The sequence below is a fragment of the Bufo bufo genome, chromosome 11 (genome assembly GCF_905171765.1).
Source record: "Bufo bufo chromosome 11, aBufBuf1.1, whole genome shotgun sequence".
Lineage (NCBI taxonomy): Eukaryota > Metazoa > Chordata > Amphibia > Anura > Bufonidae > Bufo > Bufo bufo.
This window is the reverse complement of record NC_053399.1, coordinates 101,143,061-101,163,573: the sequence shown is the minus strand read 5'-3', so window position 1 is coordinate 101,163,573 and position 20,513 is coordinate 101,143,061. Positions and strand designations below refer to the sequence as shown.

At 57.1% G+C, this 20,513-nt stretch overlaps 2 protein-coding genes across 4 annotated transcripts in view; both read left to right on the top strand.

Moving 5' to 3' along the window:
* The window catches only part of CRTC2 (CREB regulated transcription coactivator 2), a 28,097-nt gene extending 8,310 nt beyond the window's left edge, over positions 1 to 19,787 (top strand). Inside the window, exons 5-15 of one of the 3 annotated variants that reach the window (XM_040412622.1) lie at positions 1,286 to 1,354; positions 1,540 to 1,643; positions 4,777 to 4,856; positions 11,371 to 11,420; positions 11,508 to 11,746; positions 12,731 to 13,095; positions 13,172 to 13,279; positions 13,358 to 14,008; positions 14,079 to 14,153; positions 18,884 to 19,043; positions 19,120 to 19,787. In XM_040412622.1, the coding sequence (XP_040268556.1) occupies positions 1,286 to 1,354; positions 1,540 to 1,643; positions 4,777 to 4,856; positions 11,371 to 11,420; positions 11,508 to 11,746; positions 12,731 to 13,095; positions 13,172 to 13,279; positions 13,358 to 14,008; positions 14,079 to 14,153; positions 18,884 to 19,043; positions 19,120 to 19,328 (2,110 nt within the window). In that variant the 3' untranslated portion in view covers positions 19,329 to 19,787. Of the gene's footprint in view, positions 1 to 1,285; positions 1,355 to 1,539; positions 1,644 to 4,776; positions 4,857 to 11,370; positions 11,421 to 11,507; positions 11,747 to 12,730; positions 13,096 to 13,171; positions 14,009 to 14,078; positions 14,154 to 18,883; positions 19,044 to 19,119 lie in introns of all 3 variants that reach the window. The other 2 variants (XM_040412621.1, XM_040412620.1) reach the window with 2 other exon arrangements.
* Positions 19,788 to 20,254: 467 nt separating this feature from the next.
* DENND4B (DENN domain containing 4B) overlaps positions 20,255 to 20,513 on the top strand; it is a 30,566-nt gene continuing 30,307 nt past the window's right edge. Inside the window, exon 1 of the mRNA XM_040412616.1 lies at positions 20,255 to 20,271. The gene's annotated coding sequence lies outside the window, so the exon portion shown is untranslated. The remainder of the gene's footprint in view (positions 20,272 to 20,513) is intronic.

Here is a 20,513-nt window from a genome sequence, read left to right as displayed (position 1 = left end):
CCCATCCAGAGCTGCAGTCACAGTGGAGCGGTCATGTCTTATTCTCCAGTCCCCTCCAGAGCTGCAGTCACAGTGGAGCTGTCATGTCTTATTCTCCAGTCACCTCCAGAGCTGCAGTCACAGTGGAGCGGTCATGTCTTATGCTCCAGTCCCCTCCAGAGCTGCAGTCACAGTGGAGCGGTCATGTCTTATGCTCCAGTCCCCTCCAGAGCTGCAGTCACAGTGGAGCTGTCATGTCTTATGCTCCAGTCCCCTCCAGAGCTGCAGTCACAGTGGAGCTGTCATGTCTTATGCTCCAGTCACCTCCAGAGCTGCAGTCACAGTGGAGCTGTCATGTCTTATGCTCCAGTCCCCTCCAGAGCTGCAGTCACAGTGGAGCTCTCATGTTTTATGCTCCAGTCCCCTCCAGAGCTGCAGTCGTCTTATGCTCCAGTCCCCTCCAGAGCTGCTGTCATGTCTTATGCTCCAGTCCTCTCCAGAGCTGCAGTCACAGTGGAGCTCTCATGTCTTATGCTCCAGTCCCCTCCAGAGCTGCAGTCATGTCTTATGCTCCAGTCCCCTCCAGAGCTGCTGTCATGTCTTATGCTCCAGTCCCCTCCAGAGCTGCAGTCATGTCTTATGCTCCAGTCCCCTCCAGAGCTGCTGTCATGTCTTATGCTCCAGTCCCCTCCAGAGCTGCTGTCATGTCTTATGCTCCAGTCCCCTCCAGAGCTGCTGTCATGTCTTATGCTCCAGTCCCCTCCAGAGCTGCTGTCATGTCTTATGCTCCAGTCCCCTCCAGAGCTGCTGTCATGTCTTATGCTCCAGTCCCCTCCAGAGCTGCTGTCATGTCTTATGCTCCAGTCCTCTCCAGAGCTGCTGTCATGTCTTATGCTCCAGTCCCCTCCAGAGCTGCAGTCACAGTTGAGCGGTCATGTCTTATGCTCCAGTCCCCTCCAGAGCTGCAGTCACAGTTGAGCGGTCATGTCTTATGCTCCAGTCCCCTCCAGAGCTGCAGTCACAGTGGAGCGGTCATGTCTTATGCTCCAGTCCTCTCCAGAGCTGCAGTCACAGTGGAGCTCTCATGTCTTATGCTCCAGTCCCCTCCAGAGCTGCTGTCATGTCTTATGCTCCAGTCCCCTCCAGAGCTGCTGTCATGTCTTATGCTCCAGTCCCCTCCAGAGCTGCAGTCATGTCTTATGCTCCAGTCCCCTCCAGAGCTGCAGTCATGTCGTATGCTCCAGTCCCCTCCAGAGCTGCAGTCTGGTGCCCGCCTGCTCTAACCACCCTCTCTTTCCTCATTAAGGACCCTGCCCTGGGGCGCCTACCCCTCGGACACAGCACAGCTGTTTAGGCTGCCGAGCGCTTTAAACAGGTGAAGCATCTTGTGCGTTGCCCGCTCCTTGCCCCCGGGGTGCCCGCTGCTTATTGGGTGCCTCTTTGCTTTGCGGTAGTGTGTGTGAGTGTGTGCCCCCTGCCGTGAGATGCCGCTTCGCCCTGTCCTCTGCCTCCCTGTGCCTGGGCCCCTCCTGACAGAACTCTGCTCCCCTCCCCCATCAGAACAAACTCCGATTCTGCCCTGCACACAAGTGTGATGAACCCGGCCCCGCAGGAGCCGTACCCCGGACCACCACAGGGGGGCCCCACTGCCTCCCGCAGGACTGGTAAGTCAGTCTTTATATCGGCGGGGGGGGCATAGAGGACTGCCCGCTGCTCAGTCGTTGGTTTGGTAACAGCAGTACAGAGCATTTAAGGTCAGCATATTGATGCCTCTCAGCAGTGAGTGCAGGGATGAGGCGTCGGTGCCTCTCAGCAGTGAGTGCAGGGATGAGGCGTCGGTCGGTGCCTCTCAGCAGTGAGTGCAGGGATGAGGCGTCGGTCGGTGCCTCTCAGCAGTGAGTGCAGGGATGAGGCGTCGGTCGGTGCCTCTCAGCAGTGAGTGCAGGGATGAGGCGTCGGTCGGTGCCTCTCAGCAGTGAGTGCAGGGATGAGGCGTCGGTCGGTGCCTCTCAGCAGTGAGTGCAGGGATGAGGCGTCGGTGCCTCTCAGCAGTGAGTGCAGGGATGAGGCGTCGGTGCCTCTCAGCAGTGAGTGCAGGGATGAGGCGTCGGTGCCTCTCAGCAGTGAGTGCAGGGATGAGGCGTCGGTGCCTCTCAGCAGTGAGTGCAGGGATGAGGCGTCGGTCGGTGCCTCTCAGCAGTGAGTGCAGGGATGAGGCGTCGGTGCCTCTCAGCAGTGAGTGCAGGGATGAGGCGTCGGTGCCTCTCAGCAGTGAGTGCAGGGATGAGGCGTCGGTGCCTCTCAGCAGTGAGTGCAGGGATGAGGCGTCGGTGCCTCTCAGCAGTGAGTGCAGGGATGAGGCGTCGGTCGGTGCCTCAGCAGTGAGTGCAGGGATGAGGTGTCGGTCGGTGCCTCTCAGCAGTGAGTGCAGGGATGAGGCGTCGGTCGGTGCCTCTCAGCAGTGAGTGCAGGGATGAGGCGTCGGTGCCTCTCAGCAGTGAGTGCAGGGATGAGGCGTCGGTGCCTCTCAGCAGTGAGTGCAGGGATGAGGCGTCGGTGCCTCTCAGCAGTGAGTGCAGGGATGAGGCGTCGGTCGGTACCTCTCAGCAGTGAGTGCAGGGATGAGGTGTCGGTCGGTGCCTCTCAGCAGTGAGTGCAGGGATGAGGCGTCGGTGCCTCTCAGCAGTGAGTGCAGGGATGAGGCGTCGGTCGGTGCCTCTCAGCAGTGAGTGCAGGGATGAGGCGTCGGTGCCTCTCAGCAGTGAGTGCAGGGATGAGGCGTCGGTGCCTCTCAGCAGTGAGTGCAGGGATGAGGCGTCGGTCGGTGCCTCAGCAGTGAGTGCAGGGATGAGGTGTCGGTCGGTGCCTCTCAGCAGTGAGTGCAGGGATGAGGTGTCGGTCGGTGCCTCTCAGCAGTGAGTGCAGGGATGAGGCGTCGGTGCCTCTCAGCAGTGAGTGCAGGGATGAGGCGTCGGTGCCTCTCAGCAGTGAGTGCAGGGATGAGGCGTCGGTGCCTCTCAGCAGTGAGTGCAGGGATGAGGCGTCGGTGCCTCTCAGCAGTGAGTGCAGGGATGAGGCGTCGGTGCCTCTCAGCAGTGAGTGCAGGGATGAGGCGTCGGTGCCTCTCAGCAGTGAGTGCAGGGATGAGGCGTCGGTCGGTGCCTCTCAGCAGTGAGTGCAGGGATGAGGCGTCGGTCGGTGCCTCTCAGCAGTGAGTGCAGGGATGAGGCGTCGGTCGGTGCCTCTCAGCAGTGAGTGCAGGGATGAGGCGTCGGTGCCTCTCAGCAGTGAGTGCAGGGATGAGGCGTCGGTGCCTCTCAGCAGTGAGTGCAGGGATGAGGCGTCGGTGCCTCTCAGCAGTGAGTGCAGGGATGAGGCGTCGGTCGGTGCCTCTCAGCAGTGAGTGCAGGGATGAGGTGTCGGTGCCTCTCAGCAGTGAGTGCAGGGATGAGGCGTCGGTGCCTCTCAGCAGTGAGTGCAGGGATGAGGCGTCGGTGCCTCTCAGCAGTGAGTGCAGGGATGAGGCGTCGGTCGGTGCCTCTCAGCAGTGAGTGCAGGGATGAGGCGTCGGTGCCTCTCAGCAGTGAGTGCAGGGATGAGGCGTCGGTGCCTCTCAGCAGTGAGTGCAGGGATGAGGCGTCGGTGCCTCTCAGCAGTGAGTGCAGGGATGAGGCGTCGGTGCCTCTCAGCAGTGAGTGCAGGGATGAGGCGTCGGTGCCTCTCAGCAGTGAGTGCAGGGATGAGGCGTTGGTGCCTCTCAGCAGTGAGTGCAGGGATGAGGCGTCGGTCGGTGCCTCTCAGCAGTGAGTGCAGGGATGAGGCGTCGGTGCCTCTCAGCAGTGAGTGCAGGGATGAGGCGTCGGTCGGTGCCTCTCAGCAGTGAGTGCAGGGATGAGGCGTCGGTCGGTGCCTCTCAGCAGTGAGTGCAGGGATGAGGCGTCGGTCGGTGCCTCTCAGCAGTGAGTGCAGGGATGAGGCGTCGGTGCCTCTCAGCAGTGAGTGCAGGGATGAGGCGTCGGTGCCTCTCAGCAGTGAGTGCAGGGATGAGGCGTCGGTGCCTCTCAGCAGTGAGTGCAGGGATGAGGCGTCGGTCGGTGCCTCTCAGCAGTGAGTGCAGGGATGAGGTGTCGGTGCCTCTCAGCAGTGAGTGCAGGGATGAGGCGTCGGTGCCTCTCAGCAGTGAGTGCAGGGATGAGGCGTCGGTGCCTCTCAGCAGTGAGTGCAGGGATGAGGCGTCGGTGCCTCTCAGCAGTGAGTGCAGGGATGAGGCGTCGGTCGGTGCCTCTCAGCAGTGAGTGCAGGGATGAGGCGTCGGTGCCTCTCAGCAGTGAGTGCAGGGATGAGGCGTCGGTGCCTCTCAGCAGTGAGTGCAGGGATGAGGCGTCGGTGCCTCTCAGCAGTGAGTGCAGGGATGAGGCGTCGGTGCCTCTCAGCAGTGAGTGCAGGGATGAGGCGTCGGTGCCTCTCAGCAGTGAGTGCAGGGATGAGGCGTCGGTGCCTCTCAGCAGTGAGTGCAGGGATGAGGCGTCGGTCGGTGCCTCTCAGCAGTGAGTGCAGGGATGAGGCGTCGGTGCCTCTCAGCAGTGAGTGCAGGGATGAGGCGTCGGTCGGTGCCTCTCAGCAGTGAGTGCAGGGATGAGGCGTCGGTCGGTGCCTCTCAGCAGTGAGTGCAGGGATGAGGCGTCGGTGCCTCTCAGCAGTGAGTGCAGGGATGAGGCGTCGGTCGGTGCCTCTCAGCAGTGAGTGCAGGGATGAGGCGTCGGTCGGTGCCTCACACTTCCTCTCTCCTCTCTGCAGGCTTCCCGTTCGGTGTCCCGGCCATAGAGGAGTCTCAGGCGGACGGCGGGCGGTTACTGAGTCCATGTGACGCCAGAAAAGTCAGTGCCACCAGTGTGGGGATGGTTGTCGGTGCCACCAGTGTGTGTGGGGACGGTTGTCGGTGCCACCAGTGTGTGTGGGGACGGTTGTCGGTGCCACCAGTGTGTGGGGATGGTTGTCGGTGCCACCAGTGTGGGGACGGTTGTCGGTGCCACCAGTGTGGGGACGGTTGTCGGTGCCACCAGTGTGTGTGGGGACGGTTGTCGGTGCCACCAGTGTGTGTGGGGACGGTTGTCGGTGCCACCAGTGTGTGTGGGGACGGTTGTCGGTGCCACCAGTGTGTGTGGGGACGGTTGTCGGTGCCACCAGTGTGTGTGGGGACGGTTGTCGGTGCCACCAGTGTGTGTGGGGACGGTTGTCGGTGCCACCAGTGTGTGTGGGGACGGTTGTCGGTGCCACCAGTGTGTGTGGGGACGGTTGTCGGTGCCACCAGTGTGTGTGGGGACGGTTGTCGGTGCCACCAGTGTGTGTGGGGATGGTTGTCGGTGCCACCAGTGTGTGTGGGGATGGTTGTCGGTGCCACCAGTGTGTGTGGGGATGGTTGTCGGTGCCACCAGTGTGTGTGGGGATGGTTGTCGGTGCCACCAGTGTGTGTGGGGACGGTTGTCGGTGACACCAGTGTGGGGACGGTTGTCGGTGACACCAGTGTGGGGACGGTTGTCGGTGACACCAGTGTGGGGACGGTTGTCGGTGACACCAGTGTGGGGACGGTTGTCGGTGACACCAGTGTGGGGACGGTTGTCGGTGCCACCAGTGTGTGTGGAGATGGTTGTCGGTGACACCAGTGTGTGTGGGGATGGTTGTCGGTGCCACCAGTGTGTGTAAGGATGGTGTCACGACCGCTACCCCAGCAGCAGTCGCGTCGCACCAGACGGAGGGGAAGGGGGACCCTTATCTACGGATGGGAATAGTATGGCCACCCCTGACTAACCCTAAGCTGGCACCTGTCTGCCCTGATACCCGAGACGGGGTGTGAACCTGTGCGGCGAGCAGGATACCTAAACCCTCAGTCACCCTAACAAGCCTAGAGTGGGGAAAGGCCGATGGGAGCACTAGTCACCATCACTCATGTCTAGGAGAACAGCAGGGGAAGACAGCAACAAACAAACTATATCAGTGATAGACTTATCCAGTCACGAGCAGAGAAGGCGATCCCAATCACGACAGTCCACGCCGGACAAGAGCTCCACAGCAACGACAGTCCACGCCGGACAAGAGCTCCACAGCAACACCATCAAACGATCTCCTTCCAAGGTCAGAGTAGCACTGGAAGTAAGGACTATATCTGGCAATGACTGCAAGTGAAAGTGAAACTAATATAGTAGCTGGGAGTGGCAGACAGGACTCACCTGAGAAGGATGCCTACAAACTCCCAGTCAGGACAAAAAGGTTCACAAGGCAAAACCCAGATGACATACCCTGAACCACGGAGCAAACTCACAAGCTATCGCGAGTAGCAAGTCGCTGCGACCTTCTCCTCCCAGACCTGTCTGGATCAGTCACAGTCGTGACAGTACCCCCCTTTCTACGAGGGGCCCCTGGACCCTCAAGACCAGGCCTCTCCGGATGGGAGCTATGAAAAGCCCGAATGAGTCTGTCCGCTTTTATCTCTGATGCTGGAACCCACATTCTCTCTTCGGAACCATAACCTTTCCAGTGCACCAGGTACTGAAGAGAGCGGCGAACATATCGTGAGTCAACAATTTTTTCTACCTGAAACTCAAGACTGCCATCAACAACCACCGGTGGAGGCGGTAGTGGCAATGGTTCAGGAGGTTCTACATATCTCTTAAGCAGAGATCTGTGGAAGACATTATGGATCCTTAGAGTCTGAGGTAGCTCCAGACGAAAAGCCACCGGGTTAATGATCTTAATTACCCTATAAGGACCAATAAATCTCGGACCCAATTTCCACGAGGGAACCTTCAACTTGATATTTCTGGTAGACAACCACACCAAGTCATTCACCCCAAGGTCCGGACCTTCAGAGCGCTTCCTATCAGCCGCACGTTTGTATCTACCACCAATTCTCTTCAAACTTTCTTGCACACTCTGCCACACTGAAGAAAGTGAAGACGCAAATCGTTCCTCCTCGGGAATCCCAGACGGCCCCCCCTCACTAAACGTACAAAACTGAGGATGGAAACCATACGCACCAAAAAATGGTGACTTATCGGTGGATTCTTGACGACGATTATTAATGGCAAACTCGGCTAACGGTAAATAAGATGACCATTCCTCCTGATTTTCGGAAACAAAGCATCTCAAATATGTCTCTAGGTTTTGATTGGTACGTTCAGTCTGACCGTTGGACTGTGGATGGAAAGATGAAGAAAACGACAGATGAACCCCTAAACGAGAACAAAAAGCTTTCCAAAATTTAGAAACGAATTGGGTACCACGATCCGAAACAATATCGGAAGGGACCCCGTGAAGCTTCACGATGTGGTCAATAAAAACCTGCGCCAGTGTGTTAGCATTAGGCAATGCGGCAAGAGCAATAAAGTGCACCATTTTACTGAATCTGTCAACAACTACCAGAATAACAGTCTTCCCCGCTGATACTGATAGATCCGTAATGAAATCCATTGATAGGTGCGTCCAAGGCCTGTTGGGGATGGCCAGAGGTAAAAGACGCCCTGCCGGACGAGTATGATCTACCTTAGAACGAGCACAGGTAGCACATGCAGACACAAAATCCAACACCTCCTGGTGCCATTTAGGCCACCAGAACCGACGAGACACTAACTCAGAGGTTGCCCTACTACCTGGGTGTCCTGCCAGTGTGGAGTTATGGTGTTCTTTTGGTATCTCCAGGCGTAAATTTTCTGGCACAAACAGTTTACCCGAGGGGCAGGAGGCCGGGGCGTCCCCCTGAGCTTCCAACACCCTCCCCTCCAAACCTGAGTGTAATGCAGAGACCACCACCCCCTTTTGCAAAATGGGCTCTGGTACCTCAACATCACCCCCTCCAGGAAAACTTCGAGACAATGCATCCGCCTTAGTATTTTTTGCCCCCGGGCGATAGGTTATTACAAAATTAAACCTAGTAAAAAATAACGACCACCGAGCCTGTCTAGGGGTGAGACGTTTAGCAGACTCCAGATATAATACGTTTTTGTGATCAGTAATCACCGTGACGGGATGAACCGCCCCCTCCAAAAAATGACGCCACTCCTCAAAAGCCAACTTAATAGCCAAAAGTTCCCTGTTGCCAATATCATAGTTCCTTTCTGCAGTAGACAATTTCTTCGAAAAGAAAGCACACGGACGCCATTCACCAGGGGACGGGCCCTGAGATAGTACCGCTCCCACCCCCACCTCTGATGCGTCAACCTCTACAATAAAAGGAAGCGAGACATCTGGCTGTACGAGAATAGGGGCCGAGGTGAATCTCTCCTTCAGAGATGCAAAGGCAGTTTTGGCTGCATGGGACCATTTTGGAAAAATCGGATCCCTTTCGGGTCATGTCCGTCAGTGGTTTGACCACCAAGGAATAGTTTTTTATAAACTTTCTATAAAAATTGGCAAACCCCAGGAAGCGTTGCAATGCCTTCAGGTTCCCAGGCAGATCCCAGTCTATAATCGCCCGGACTTTCTCTGGATCCATGCGGAAACCTGAATCTGACAACACATACCCCAGAAATGGCAGTTCTTTTACGGCGAACACACATTTTTCTAACTTAGCAAACAATTTGTTGGCCCTTAATATCTGCAGCACTTGTCTCACATGGATCTTATGTGTATCCAGATCCGGGGAATAGACCAAGATGTCATCAAGATATATCACAACAAATCTCCCGATAAGGTGACTAAAAATATCGTTGACAAAATGTTGGAACACCGCAGGCGCATTAGTAAGACCAAATGGCATGACCAGATTTTCATAATGCCCTTCCGGAGTATTAAAAGCCGTCTTCCACTCATCCCCCTCTTTGATGCGAACCAGGTTATAGGCTCCTCTGAGATCCATTTTGGAGAACCATTTAGCACCAGCAACCTGATTAAAGAGGTCGGGAATGAGAGGAAGAGTATAGGGATCTCGGATAGTTATCCGGTTTAATTCCCGGAAATCCAGGCAAGGACGTAGGCCCCCATCTTTCTTTTTAACGAAAAAGAACCCTGCAGCCACAGGTGAAGAAGAGGGTCTGATGTGTCCCTTAGCCAAACTCTCCGAAATATAATCTTTCATAGCCTTCCTCTGCGGGCCGGAAAGATTGTATAACCGGGTTTTAGGTAGTTTGGCCCCAGGTAGTAGATTAATCGGGCAATCATATGGACGATGAGGTGGTAACCCCTGACAACCCTTCTCAGAGAACACATCCATAAAATCTGACAGAAAGGCAGGTAAAGATGTTACAGAGAGTGTAGAGCACCTACTACTCAAGCAGTTGTCCTTACAATGTTCACTCCACTCCACAATCTCCCCGGCCTGCCAATCCACCACTGGATTGTGAGTCACCAGCCAGGGAAGCCCCAATACCATAGGAGCCGGAAGACCGTCCAGGACATACCAAGAGATATGCTCTTTATGGAGGTCTCCTACCTGCAGATGGATATTATGGATGATCTGAGTTAACTCTTTCTGAGTAAGAGGGGAGGAGTCGATGGCAAAAACAGGAATAGTTCTGCGTATCGGTTCCGGAGTAAAACCCAGAGCCTGAACAAACCGTGAATCCACCAAGTTGACCCCCGCCCCACTGTCCAAAAAGACGGAACAGATCTCAGTCTTATTGCCCGCCTCAACGGTAGCGGACAACAAAAACTGAGACATGCGTATGGAGGAAACGAATACGCCCAGACTGTTATCCTCCGCACAATCTGGGGACTCTAGTTTTCCGGCGGCTCCTTTGTTTGTGGTCTCTTGGGTTCTGAGGGACAAACCTTTACAAAATGACCCCTCCCCCCACAACGAAAACAAACCTCTGACCTACAGCGGAACTTAGGAGGATTCACCCGTCTAGTGGCGCCCCCTATTTGCATTGGTTCGACTGGACCATAACAGACCGATCCCTGCCCTATAGAGGCCTCCGTAAAATTTAATAGTCTCTCCCTGAGTCGTCTGTCGATTCTTATGGACAGAGACATAGCAGCCTCCAGAGACCCAGGGACCTCGTATACCGCCAGCGCGTCTTTTAATCTTTAAGACAACCCCTGGCAGAACTGACTCCTAAGGGCCGAGTCGTTCCATAATGTATCAGTAGCCCACCTACGGAATTCGGAACAATATAGTTCAGCAGACCGGTTCTCTTGCCGAAGACTACGTAGCTTAGACTCAGCCAGTGAGACCCTGTCCGGGTCATCATATACGAGACCCAGGGCTTCAAAAAACTCCTCCACTGATCGTAAGGCCGGAGAGTCTGATGGTAGGGAGAAAGCCCAAGCCTGCGGAGAGAAAATACAATGCCCACCCGTTGTTCCTCACCGCCGGAGGATCTAGGGCGTAACCTGAAGAACAATTTGCAAGCTTCTCTGAAGGTTACAAATTGGTCTCTCTCTCCTGAGAACCTATCAGGTAAAGCCACTTTTGGCTCAGGAGTACCTTGGTTTCCCGTAGCAACGGTGGAACCCAAGGATGGCTGCTGCAGCACTGTTGCTTTTAATCCTGCCACTTCAAGGGATAACCCCTGTAATTGTTTCGCCAAAACCGTAACCGGATCCATAGTGGAACAGACAAAATACAAAGCAAAACAGCATCAGTCGTGTCGCACCAGATGGAGGGGAAGGGGGACCCTTATCTACGGATGGGAATAGTATGGCCACCCCTGACTAACCCTAAGCTGGCACCTGTGTGCCCTGATACCCTAGACGGGGTGTGAACCCGTGCGGCGAGCAGGATACCTAAACCCTCAGTCACCCTAACAAGCCTAGAGTAGGGAAAGGCCGATGGGAGCACTAGTCACCATCACTCATGTCTAGGAGAACAGCAGGGGAAGACAGCAACAAACAAACTATAGCAGAGATAGACTTATCCAGTCACGAGCAGAGAAGGCGATCCCAATCACGACAGTCCACGCCGGACAAGAGCTCCACAGCAACACCATCAAACGATCTCCTTCCAAGGTCAGAGTAGCACTGGAAGTAAGGACTATATCTGGCAATGACTGCAAGTGAAAGTGAAACTGAAACTAATATAGTAGCTGGGAGTGGCAGACAGGACTCACCTGAGAAGGATGCCTACAAACTCCCAGTCAGGACAAAAAGGTTCACAAGGCAAAACCCAGATGACATACCCTGAACCACGGAGCAAACTCACAAGCTATCGCGAGTAGCAAGTCGCTGCGACCTTCTCCTCACAGACCTGTCTGGATCAGTCACAGTCGTGACAGATGGTTGTCGGTGCCACCAGTGTGGGGACGGTTGTCGGTGCCACCAGTGTGTGTGGGGACGGTTGTCGGTGCCACCAGTGTGTGTGGGGATGGTTGTCAGTGCCACCAGTGTGTGTGGGGATGGTTGTCGGTGCCACCAGTGTGGGGACGGTTGTCGGTATAACGGTGCCCGCTCTCTCCGCAGATGCCCGCCGCCTCCCCGCGCCCCAAGTCCTGTGAGGTCCCCGGGATTAAGTGAGTTGAGCCCTGCAGAGGATTGTGGTGTTGGGCCAGTCCATCCCTGTGTGCGGGGGGGTCATTCTCCTCATCCTTGTTTTCCAGCATTTACCCCTCGGTGGATCAGCCGTCCAGCGTCCCCCCGGTGCCCTCTGTACTGAATACTGGGGGGTCCTTACCGGACCTGACCAGCCTGCACTTCCCCTCCCCCCTCCCCACCCCCCTGGACCCGGACGAGTCTGGATTCAGCAGCCTGAGTGGCGGGAGCAGCACCGGGAACCTTGCCAGCACCATGACCCACCTGGGCATCAGCAGGATCGGGCTGCCCCCCGGGTATGACTCAGGTTAGTGGCCTCGGAACGGCCCCCCGTCACTGCACACACCACAACCCCCAACACTGCCCCGTCACTGCACACCACAACCCCCGACACTGCCCCGTCACTGCACACACCACAACCCCCAACACTGCCCCGTCACTGCACACACCACAACCCCCAACACTGCCCCGTCACTGCACACACCACAACCCCTGACACTGCCCCGTCACTGCACACACCACAACCCCCGACACTGCCCCGTCACTGCACACACCACAACCCCCGACACTGCCCGTCACTGCACACACCACAACCCCCGTCACTGCACACCACAACCCCCGTCACTGCACACCACAACCCCCGTCACTGCACACCACAACCCCCGACACTGCCCGGTCACTGCACACACCACAACCCCCGACACTGCCCGGTCACTGCACACACCACAACCCCCGACACTGCCCCATCACTGCACACACCACAACCCCCGACACTGCCCCGTCACTGCACACACCACAACCCCCAACACTGCCCGGTCACTGCACACCACAACCGCTGACATTGCCCCGTCACTGCACACACCACAACCCCCGACACTGCCCCGTCACTGCACACACCACAACCCCCGACACTGCCCCGTCACTGCACACCACAACCGCTGACATTTCTCCGTCACTGCGCACACCACAACCCCCAACACTGCCCCGTCACTGCACACCACAACCGCTGACATTTCTCCGTCACTGCGCACACCTCGGCCCCCGACGGCGCGCACACCTCGGCCCCCGACGGCGCGCACACCTCGGCCCCCGACGGCGCGCACACCTCGGCCCCCGACGGCGCGCACACCTCGGCCCCCGACGGCGCGCACACCTCGGCCCCCGACGGCGCGCACACCGCGGCCCCCGACGCTGCGCACACCGCGGCCCCCGACGCCGCGCACACCGCGGCCCCCGACGCCGCGCACACCGCACCAGGTCTCGTCAGTTATGGCTTTCTGTTTGGTTCCAGGTTTCCCGTCCGCTGTGCCGACCCCTCTGAGCCGCCAGTCCCTGCAGTCATCGCTGAGTAACCCGAACCTGCAGACCTCGCTCAGCAGCGCCTCCCTCCAGACCTCCTACAGTAACCCGTCCCTGCAGTCCTCGCTCAGCAGCCAGTCCCTGCCCTCCTCCCTCAGTAACCAGTCGCTCTCTCCCTCGGCCAGCAGCCCGTCCTCTCCGTCCTCCTCCTCCTTCCCTCTGGCCTCTCTGAACACCTCCCCTCGGCGCAGGGTCCCGCTCAGCCCCCTGACATTGCCAATGGCCGCAGACTCCAGGAGGCCTCACCAGAAGCAGTTCTCGCCGACCATGTCCCCCACGCTGACGTCTATCACCCAGGTAACATCCAGGCCACTTACCTTCCTCCGTTTCCATCGGACCCCTTCTCATGCTTTTTCCTGTTCATCTCTTCTAGGGCGTCCCACTGGACACCAGCAGATTTCCCTCCGAGCAGAGACTGCCACCTTATCATTATAGTCACCCAAATTTACTGCACCAGTCCCAGCAGCGTGTGCACCAGTCCCAGCAGCCAGCACAGGAGTCCCAGCACCAGTCCCAGCCGCCTCTGCACCAGTCGGCACAGGACTCCCAGCAGCCTCTGCACCAGTCAGCACAGGACTCCCGGCAGCCTCTGCACCAGTTTGCACAGGACTCCCAGCAGCCTCTGCACCAGTTTGCACAGGACTCCCAGCAGGCTCTGCACCAGTTTGCACAGGACTCCCAGCAGCCTCTGCACCAGTTTGCACAGGACTCCCAGCAGGCTCTGCACCAGTTTGCACAGGACTCCCAGCAGCCTCTGCACCAGTTGGCACAGGACTCCCAGCAGCCTCTGCACCAGTTTGCACAGGACTCCCGGCAGCCTCTGCACCAGTTTGCACAGGACTCCCAGCAGCCTCTGCACCAGTTGGCACAGGACTCCCGGCAGCCTCTGCACCAGTTGGCACAGGACTCCCGGCAGCCTCTGCACCAGTTGGCACAGGACTCCCGGCAGCCTCTGCACCAGTTGGCACAGGACTCCCGGCAGCCTCTGCACCAGTCCCAGCACTCTATACAGGAAGGCCAGTCATCGTTACACCAGTCCCAGCATCGGCCCCAGCAGCAGTCCCAGAATCCCCTGGCGGAGGTTTCCCAGAAGCCTTTGCCACAAACCTCTCCGAGAAAGAATCATACAGTGATGTCAGGCATGCCGCCCTACGCGTACCCGCAGCACCCGGGAGGACCCTTCTACCAGCCGTCCCTGGGGGACTACAATGTAAGTTAGTGGTGGTCTCTCCCCACGTCCCGGCTGCGCTCTCGCTGACTCTCCTCTCCTCTGTCCGCAGTCTCTGCTCAGCAGTCTCTTCGATGACTGTGATCTACAGCTCTCAGCCCAGCATGCCAGCCGTCTGTCACAGCAGGTATGGGGGGTGTACACGGGGGGAGGGGGTGTACACGGGAGTGGGTGTACACGGGGGAGGGGGTGTACACGGGGGGGGGGGTGTACACGGGGGGGGGGGGGTGTACACGGGGGGAGGGGGTGTACACGGGAGTGGGTGTACACGGGGGAGGGGGTGTACACGGGGGGGGGTGTACACGGGGGGAGGGGGGGTGTACACGGGGGGGGGGGGTGTACACGGGAGTGGGTGTACACGGGGGGGGGGTGTACACGGGGGGGGGGTGTACACGGGGGGGGGGGGTGTACACGGGGGGAGGGGGGGTGTACACGGGGGAGGGGGTGTACACGGGGGAGGGGGTGTACACGGGAAGGGGGGGAGGCGGTGTACACAGGAAGGGGGAGGGGGTGTACACGGGAAGGGGGGGGTGTACACGGGGGGATGGGGGTGTACACGGGAAGGGGGGAGGGGGTGTACACAGGGAGGGGGTGTACACGGGGGGATGGGGGTGTACACGGGGGATGGGGGTGTACATGGGGGAGGGGGTGTACACGGGAAGGGGGGAAGGAGCAGCCACGAACATGTGAAAACACTACTGACAGGCTAGTAGAAGAACAGAGAGAGGCGGGTAGCGGTATTAACCCTGTAGACACTCTGCTGTTAGTGCGCTGGAGGAGGCGGTATTAACCCTGTAGACACTCTGCTGTTAGTGCGCTGGAGGAGGCGGTATTAACCCTGTAGACACTCTGCTGTTAGTGCGCTGGAGGAGGCGGTATTAACCCTGTAGACACTCTGCTGTTAGTGCGCTGGAGGAGGCGGTATTAACCCTGTGAACACTCTGCTGTCAGTGCGCTGGAGGAGGCGGTATTAACCCTGTAGACACTCTGCTGTTAGTGCGCTGGAGGAGGCGGTATTAACCCTGTAGACACTCTGCTGTTAGTGCGCTGGAGGAGGCGGTATTAACCCTGTAGACACTCTGCTGTTAGTGCGCTGGAGGAGGCGGTATTAACCCTGTAGACACTCTGCTGTCAGTGCGCTGGAGGAGGCGGTATTAACCCTGTAGACACTCTGCTGTTAGTGCGCTGGAGGAGGCGGTATTAACCCTGTAGACACTCTGCTGTCAGTGCGCTGGAGGAGGCGGTATTAACCCTGTAGACACTCTGCTGTTAGTGCGCTGGAGGAGGCAGTATTAACCCTGTAGACACTCTGCTGTTAGTGCGCTGGAGGAGGCGGTATTAACCCTGTAGACACTCTGCTGTTAGTGCGCTGGAGGAGGCGGTATTAACCCTGTAGACACTCTGCTGTTAGTGCGCTGGAGGAGGCGGTATTAACCCTGTAGACACTCTGCTGTTAGTGCGCTGGAGGAGGCGGTATTAACCCTGTAGACACTCTGCTGTTAGTGCGCTGGAGGAGGCGGTATTAACCCTGTAGACACTCTGCTGTCAGTGCGCTGGAGGAGGCGGTATTAACCCTGTAGACACTCTGCTGTTAGTGCGCTGGAGGAGGCAGTATTAACCCTGTAGACACTCTGCTGTTAGTGCGCTGGAGGAGGCGGTATTAACCCTGTAGACACTCTGCTGTTAGTGCGCTGGAGGAGGCGGTATTAACCCTGTAGACACTCTGCTGTTAGTGCGCTGGAGGAGGCGGTATTAACCCTGTAGACACTCTGCTGTTAGTGCGCTGGAGGAGGCAGTATTAACCCTGTAGACACTCTGCTGTTAGTGCGCTGGAGGAGGCGGTATTAACCCTGTAGACACTCTGCTGTCAGTGCGCTGGAGGAGGCGGTATTAACCCTGTAGACACTCTGCTGTTAGTGCGCTGGAGGAGGCAGTATTAACCCTGTAGACACTCTGCTGTTAGTGCGCTGGAGGAGGCGGTATTAACCCTGTAGACACTCTGCTGTTAGTGCGCTGGAGGAGGCGGTATTAACCCTGTGAACACTCTGCTGTTAGTGCGCTGGATGAGGCGGTATTAACCCTGTGAACACTCTGCTGTTAGTGCGCTGGAGGAGGCGGTATTAACCCTGTAGACACTCTGCTGTCAGTGCGCTGGAGGAGGCGGTATTAACCCTGTAGACACTCTGCTGTTAGTGCGCTGGAGGAGGCGGTATTAACCCTGTAGACACTCTGCTGTTAGTGCGCTGGAGGAGGCGGTATTAACCCTGTGAACACTCTGCTGTTAGTGCGCTGAAGGAGGCGGTATTAACCCTGTGAACGCTCTGCTGTCAGTGCGCTGGAGGAGGCGGTATTAACCCTGTAGACACTCTGCTGTCAGTGCGCTGGAGGAGGCGGTATTAACCCTGTGAACACTCTGCTGTCAGTGCGCTGGAGGAGGCGGTATTAACCCTGTAGACACTCTGCTGTTAGTGCGCTGGAGGAGGCGGTATTAACCCTGTATACACTCTGCTGTTAGTGCGCTGGAGGAGGCGGTATTAACCCTGTGAACACTCTGCTGTTAGTGCGCTGAAGGAGGCGGTATTAACCCTGTAGACACTCTGCTGTCAGTGCGCTGGAGGAGGCGGTATTAACCCTGTAGACACTCTGCTGTTAGTGCGCTGGAGGAGGCGGTATTAACCCTGTAGACACTCTGCTGTTAGTGCGCTGGATGAGGCGGTATTAACCCTGTGAACACTCTGCTGTTAGTGCGCTGGAGGAGGCGGTATTAACCCTGTAGACACTCTGCTGTTAGTGCGCTGGAGGAGGCGGTATTAACCCTCTAGACACTCTGCTGTTAGTGCGCTGGATGAGGCGGTATTAACCCTGTGAACACTCTGCTGTTAGTGCGCTGGAGGAGGCGGTATTAACCCTGTAGACACTCTGCTGTTAGTGCGCTGGAGGAGGCGGTATTAACCCTGTAGACACTCTGCTGTTAGTGCGCTGGAGGAGGCGGTATTAACCCTGTAGACACTCTGCTGTTAGTGCGCTGGAGGAGGCGGTATTAACCCTGTGAACACTCTGCTGTTAGTGCGCTGGAGGAGGCGGTATTAACCCTGTGAACACTCTGCTGTTAGTGCGCTGGAGGAGGCGGTATTAACCCTGTAGACACTCTGCTGTCAGTGCGCTGGAGGAGGCGGTATTAACCCTGTGAACACTCTGCTGTCAGTGCGCTGGAGGAGGCGGTATTAACCCTGTAGACACTCTGCTGTTAGTGCGCTGGAGGAGGCGGTATTAACCCTGTAGACACTCTGCTGTTAGTGCGCTGGAGGAGGCGGTATTAACCCTGTGAACACTCTGCTGTTAGTGCGCTGAAGGAGGCGGTATTAACCCTGTGAACGCTCTGCTGTCAGTGCGCTGGAGGAGGCAGTATTAACCCTGTGAACACTCTGCTGTTAGTGCGCTGGAGGAGGCGGTATTAACCCTGTAGACACTCTGCTGTCAGTGCGCTGGAGGAGGCGGTATTAACCCTGTGAACGCTCTGCTGTCAGTGCGCTGGAGGAGGCGGTATTAACCCTGTAGACACTCTGCTGTTAGTGCGCTGGAGGAGGCGGTATTAACCCTGTAGACACTCTGCTGTTAGTGCGCTGGAGGAGGCGGTATTAACCCTGTATACACTGCTGTTAGTGCGCTGGAGGAGGCGGTATTAACCCTGTGAACACTCTGCTGTTAGTGCGCTGGAGGAGGCGGTATTAACCCTGTGAACACTCTGCTGTTAGTGCGCTGGAGGAGGCGGTATTAACCCTGTGAACACTCTGCTGTTAGTGCGCTGGAGGAGGCGGTATTAACCCTGTGAACACTCTGCTGTTAGTGCGCTGGAGGAGGCGGTATTAACCCTGTATACACTCTGCTGTTAGTGCGCTGGAGGAGGCGGTATTAACCCTGTGAACACTCTGCTGTTAGTGCGCTGAAGGAGGCGGTATTAACCCTGTAGACACTCTGCTGTCAGTGCGCTGGAGGAGGCGGTATTAACCCTGTAGACACTCTGCTGTTAGTGCGCTGGAGGAGGCGGTATTAACCCTGTGAACACTCTGCTGTCAGTGCGCTGGAGGAGGCGGTATTAACCCTGTGAACACTCTGCTGTTAGTGCGCTGGAGGAGGCGGTATTAACCCTGTAGACGCTCTGCTGTTAGTGCGCTGGAGGAGGCGGTATTAACCCTGTAGACACTCTGCTGTTAGTGCGCTGGATGAGGCGGTATTAACCCTGTGAACACTCTGCTGTTAGTGCGCTGGAGGAGGCGGTATTAACCCTGTAGACACTCTGCTGTTAGTGCGCTGGAGGAGGCGGTATTAACCCTGTAGACACTCTGCTGTTAGTGCGCTGGATGAGGCGGTATTAACCCTGTGAACACTCTGCTGTTAGTGCGCTGGAGGAGGCGGTATTAACCCTGTAGACACTCTGCTGTTAGTGCGCTGGAGGAGGCGGTATTAACCCTGTAGACACTCTGCTGTTAGTGCGCTGGAGGAGGCGGTATTAACCCTGTAGACACTCTGCTGTTAGTGCGCTGGAGGAGGCGGTATTAACCCTGTGAACACTCTGCTGTTAGTGCGCTGGAGGAGGCGGTATTAACCCTGTGAACACTCTGCTGTCAGTGCGCTGGAGGAGGCGGTATTAACCCTGTAGACACTCTGCTGTCAGTGCGCTGGAGGAGGCTGTATTAACCCTGTGAACACTCTGCTGTCAGTGCGCTGGAGGAGGCGGTATTAACCCTGTAGACACTCTGCTGTTAGTGCGCTGGAGGAGGCGGTATTAACCCTGTAGACACTCTGCTGTCAGTGCGCTGGAGGAGGCGGTATTAACCCTCTGCTGTCTCTTCTCAGTTTGAGCAGTGTAATATGGTGGAGGGCGACCGCCTGGGCCTGAGCGGCAGCTACTTTCCTGGGGAGTACCCTCCGGTGCAGAACTCGGGCTCCTCGCAGTCCCTGAAGAATCTCCACAACCGCAGCCACCACGACCCCATCCCCAACATCATCCTGACAGGTGGGTGCCCCCTCCCCCCCCCGCAGCCCCCCATATCGCGGCTCGGCCTCTAACGGCCTCCTTCCTCCCCCTCCAGCTGTGGACTCCCCTCCCGGCTTCTCCAAGGAGATCACCAGCGCGCTGTCCGCCGTCCCCGGCTTCGAGATGGACCAGTCTCTGGGTCTGGAGGAAGATCTCAACATCGAGCCCCTCACCCTGGATGGACTCCATATGCTCAGCGACCCCTACGCCCCCCTGACGGACCCCCTGGTGGAAGACTCCTTCCGCTCCGACCGGCTGCAGTGAAGAGGACCACGTGCCCGCGCCGGGGGAGGTGCCCCTAATCTTATATTTTATTATTCCGGAGAGGGTGACCCCTACATTCCCTGCGGCAGGTCCCCCCCGGTGACTATTTTCCTGTATCCACTTTCCAAGAATTGGGAGCCACAAGTATGGCCGCCCCGCCGTGACTTTGAGCCATTTCTTCGTGGTCAGTGGCGGTCCTCGGACTTGTGTTGTGTACTGTGCCTTTAACGTGAGCGCTCCTACCGCAGTGTCCCTGACGCCCGACTTTTCTATATTTCTTATTGTTTTTTAGGTAAAACTTATTTATTGACCCCCGATTTTGCAGACGCGGGGGCGAGACGGGAGGTGATCCGCCCCTTGTCCATTTCCTTTTCTAAACTGTGCTGTATAGATATGTATATATTTGTATGGAAGACGTACTTTTTATAAGATAGCAAAAATAAATGAGAAAAGTGCTGAGTGCTGCTCTGGAGGTTGTGTTTCTTGGTGTCATTACATTAGAATCAGATCATAGTGCAGTAACAGGCTGCTGCCAACAGGTGGCAGTATGGAGAATAGAGCTCATGCGTTACCCACAGCTGCCTCTAGGTGGAGGTGTAAACACGACCCGCTCTACGGTGCGATTACACTGGCGCCGACACTAGAGGTCACTCTATAGTTAAAATATACGTAGGAGAAGCCGCTCTGTCCGTCATACCGCACCATCTATGGTAAACAGCCGACGCTCTTTGCTTAGAAAATATCACAGCCCGCCAATCGCCATGGCAACTGCAGCCGTCCTATCCCAGGTTGGCGTCTCTTTGGTGACATGCAGCCCCTCTGCAGGATTATGAGCGCTCTATGGTGGGCTGAGTGACAGCAGCGTAGACCGGGAGCTGTCACCGGGGGCTCTGGAAATGTGCGCGGGGGGTGAGGTGGGGGCTGCGGACATAACATTGGTATGGTAAGGGCCGAGCAGACTGGCGTGGTGCAGGGCAGATATTTTGGGTGCAGTGGATTTGCGGGGTCTGTCTGTGAGGGCCTATGTTGGGGTGCAGTGGCAGAGTGTGGTGGTCTGTGGGAGACTTTCCCAGGGTGCTGGGGGGTTGGAGATACATCATCAGGGGTGGCTGACATTCCGGGGGTGCCGGAGCTGTGTGTGTGTGTGTGACGTTCCCGTGGGGGGTGTGTGTGTGTGTGTGTGTG